Below are 3,864 nucleotides of genomic sequence, written 5' to 3'. Positions count from 1 at the left end.
AAAGCCAGATCCACGTGAGCCGCGCGGCTGGCTGGCTGGCTGGCTGCCCCTCTCCCTCCCTGCCCCCCATTGCAGCGCCTCGCTCGGCTGCCTCCTCCTCCTCCTCCTCCTCCTCCGCGGCGCCCCCCAGCCCGAGCCAGCCAGAAGCTCCGCGCTGCAGTTCTGCGCAAAGGAGCGAAGCGGCGGCGGCGGCGAATCGAAGTTTCCGCGCGAGCCGGAGCTCCCTGCGTGACCCGATCCGCGGGTGGGCAGGCAGGCAGCCAGCCAGGCGGAGGGAGGGAGGGAGGGAAGGCGGGAGGGAAGGCCAGCGCGCCTCCTCCTCCTCCTCCTCCTCCTCCTCCTCCTCCTCCTCCTCCTCCTTCTTCTCTGCCTGCCCGCCTTCCTTCCTTCCTTCCCTCCTTCTTTCCTTCCCTCCTTCTTCCCACGCGGGGAGGGCGAGAGCGACCCTCGGCGGGCGGACGCGGCGGATCCCTCCCCGGCTGGACGGGCGGGCGAGCGAGCGAAGGAGGCGAAGGAGGGGCGGAAGAAACGGGGGGGGGACCCCGCCGGCGCCCCACCTTCTTTCCAGCAGCAGCAGCAGCAGCAGCAGCCCCGCGGTTGCGCCGATGCCGGCCCGGCTAGTTGGGTGGTGGTAGCAGTCGCGGACCGGGCCAGCAGCAGCAGCGGCGGATTCGAACCCCGAGCCAGCGAGCGAGCGACCATGGGCCAACCCGCCGCTCCGACGATCTTCCTCTTCCTCCTGGGGCTTCTGGCCGCCTCGCTCGCCGGCTTCCCCAACACCATCAGCATAGGTGAGAAGCGGGAGCCCCCACCCACCCAGCCCCCCACCCTTTCCCCCGACTCGCATGATCTCCATCTCCACCATCCTCACGTTAAGTGTTGGATGAAAGCTTGGGGCGGTGGGGGGAGGGCTGGCTTCACCTGAAAAGTCCCTATCCAACTGCCTTCTCTTCCCCCCCCCTCCACCAGCCCTTTCCTCCCCTCCCTCGGCTGCAATCCCCCCTACAACGAGTTAGTTGCTCGCCGTTGGAGTTGGGACTACTCCGAATAGGGTACCCAACAATTGAGGGAAGGTGGAGGGAGGGGGGACTGGAGGAATCTCAACCGAACGATTGAATTGAACGCAATGGTAGCTTTGGAAAGCGAGGGGGGGGGAATGCAGCGCAGCGATCGGGCGCCGGGCTTTTAATGCGGATTGGGATCCTTTGGCCGCCCGCGGGATCGCTCGGCTGAAGTTGGGCGAGTCGAAGCCAGCCGTTCCTTGCCTGGGTGCAAAGGAAACGGATCCCTTCCTTTCCCTTCCCCGGGAGAACTGGCAGGACAAAAACTTCCGTGGAATTGTTCCACGCGGGGGCCAGCCTCTTTGGGTCCGGGGTTGCTGTTTGCAAGCCCACCGAATGCCCTTTTCCCCCCCACCCACCCCCGGACTTCCCTTTGAAACTTTTTGGGGTTTGGCCTGAGCTGGTGTGGCTGGGTTTTGAACCCACGTCCGGGAGCTGTCCAAGTGCTGCAAATGAAATCTGGTTTTTTTTTTTGCCCTGGTATTTTTTTTTTCTTTTTAATTTTTTTTTTTGGGGTGGGGGGCTGAAAAACCCGGTTTGGCTCTCCGGGAGAGGGAGGGGCGAGAGAACCCCATGTGCCAGACCAATAAGATGAAGCATTCATGGGGTGCCCTTCCCCCCCTCTCTCCCCCAAGCTGGCACGGGGTACCCAGCCAAAACCGTGGTGGGGGGGGGAGTGCAGGTGGATGATCAAAATAATCCGCGCCTTGTCTGTCTGCAACGACTCCGTGCTGCTGCAGCAAATGTGTGTGTGTGTGCGTGCGTGCGCGTGTTTTTTTTTTTTTTTGGTAATTGTTCTATGTGTAGGAGTGTAAAAATTGCCTGCCCACTTGGGTTCTTCTGGGGCACTGAAAAATGCCAAGCTGTACTTAAAAATAGCATTTTGTTTGTGGAGCATTTACCTCTTACGGTTTGCTCTCCCCCCCCTTTCCAGTTATATCTTATTTTGTTTCATTCCCTCCCCCTACGTGCTGTGCAGAAAGAACACGCGGGGGGGGGGCAGCCTTATTTTGCTGCTGCTGCTGCACGGAAAAAGAGTTTGGTTGGGTGGGCTGAATAAGGAACTAGAAAAGCGGACCCTTATTTTTCAGGGGTTCCATTCCACCCCACCAACCCGAACATGATCAGGGATCTGGTGGCTAAATCCTACTGGTATGTCTAGTCTAACAAAGAGAAGGGCTAGGGGGGTNGGGAGAGAAAGGAGAAAGGGGGGAGAGAGGAGAGAGGAGAGAGGAGAGAGAGAAGAGAGAGAGAGAGAGAGAGAGAGAAGAGAGGGGGAAAGAGAAGAGAGAGAGAGGAGATGGGGGAGAGAGGAGAGAGAAAGGGGAGAGAGAAAGGAGAGAGAGGGGAGAGAGAGAGATTGTGATCAATAGTATGTTCAAGCTGAATCTCTAATTCAGATAAAGTTCCTTCTTCCTGTTAACTAATTTCGCTCCCTCTGTTCCTATTGCTCTTTCTCCTTATTTCCCTTTCATCTTGCTTATTATCATTGCTCCCATCATGCCTGCTGCAAAGCATGGGCCTTCCTTGGAATTAATCAAGTTGTAGCTAATCAAACGGCTGGCATTAGCATAAAGTTCAGCTAATTGTCTCCCTTCCACTTTATGAGGAAATAACCCCATAAAGCGCATTTCTGATTAGACGGAGGGCTCTTTCAAATAATAATAATAATAATTTTAAAAGGCAGTAAGATCCATCAGCCGGCTGCGGATGATTTTAAGGAGAAATAAAGGAAAATGATGACTCTTGGCTTCACTATTAGCTCGGTATCTTTTTTTCCTTCTATTTTTTTTTCCTTTCCTATTTGCCCTTAAGCTTTCTGTTTTATTTCTTCCTTTTTTTCCCATCTGACTCTGTTTTAGTTTGTATTAATTTTTACGCTTGTTTTTAAAACTTTGAGTAGCATTGTATGGGGAAAAAAAAATCAAAGCAAGTCTTTACCCATTCAAGAACAGAAACATGGAGGGGAATATGCTGGATTGTGGAAATGGAAATCAATAGATTGCATTTCAGCCTAGGGAGTGTACTGGGCGTATTAACCTGGAGACTTTAATTTCTGGCTCAACGTGACATTTGCAAGCCCAGTGATAAAACAAGTTCCTCCCAGTTCTTTGCATTGTTTTTTCCAGGGTGGTTTTTCACGTTGGGTTTGCTTTTCCGGTGGTCTCCCATCCCGGCATCTGCCAACGCAATGAGGGTCAACTTAACTGGGAGTAAAGAAAGCACGATTTGGGCTGTCATCTGCCGCAGGTCCCTCCCCAGGCAAAACACGCAGGAGCTCCGCTTCCCCCTGGATCAACCTGCCTGGAAAGCAACGCTCGCACAGGACAAGGGCTTGGGAGTCCTTCCTTCCTTCCTTCCTTCCTTCCTTCCTTCCTTCCTTCCTTCCTTCCTTCCTTCCTTCCTTCCTTCCTTCCTCTCTCCCACCCATCTATTTTCCTTCCTTCCTTCCTTCCTTCCTTCCTTCCTCTCTCCCACCCATCTATTTTCCTTCCTTCCTTCCTTCCTTCCTTCCTTCCTTCCTTCCTTCCTTCCTTCCTTCCTTCCTTCCTTCCTTCCTCCTCCCTCCCTCCCTCCCCTGCATGGTACCTACTGGAAGCAGCGATCTTCCTTCCCTTCCTCCCTCTCCCGCCTCCCTGCTCGGCTTCACACAACCCGTTCTGCAAACGCGGTGGGTTTCGCGTGTCGTGGGAACCCATCCCGGTCGTCCAGGGAAAGCCGAGCCAGGGGCGACGTGGGAATCCACCCAGCCCTCCCCTTGCCATCTCCTCCTCCTCCTCCTCCTCCTCCTCCTCCTCCCCCC

General features: G+C 55.1%; 1 protein-coding gene across 2 annotated transcripts in view; it reads left to right on the top strand.

The window, feature by feature from the left end:
- Window positions 1-700: 700 nt before the first annotated feature.
- GRIA3 (glutamate ionotropic receptor AMPA type subunit 3) overlaps window positions 701-3,864 on the top strand; it is a 108,751-nt gene continuing 105,587 nt past the window's right edge. For both annotated transcript variants that reach the window (XM_015826780.1, XM_015826779.1), the window contains exon 1: window positions 701-791. In XM_015826780.1, coding sequence (XP_015682266.1) covers window positions 701-791 — 91 coding nt within the window. The remainder of the gene's footprint in view (window positions 792-3,864) is intronic.

The sequence above is a fragment of the Protobothrops mucrosquamatus genome, unplaced genomic scaffold (assembly GCF_001527695.2).
Source record: "Protobothrops mucrosquamatus isolate PMUCROS unplaced genomic scaffold, P.Mucros_1.0 scaffold3296, whole genome shotgun sequence".
NCBI classification, from domain to species: domain Eukaryota; kingdom Metazoa; phylum Chordata; class Lepidosauria; order Squamata; family Viperidae; genus Protobothrops; species Protobothrops mucrosquamatus.
This window is presented reverse-complemented; position numbering and strand designations above follow the sequence as displayed.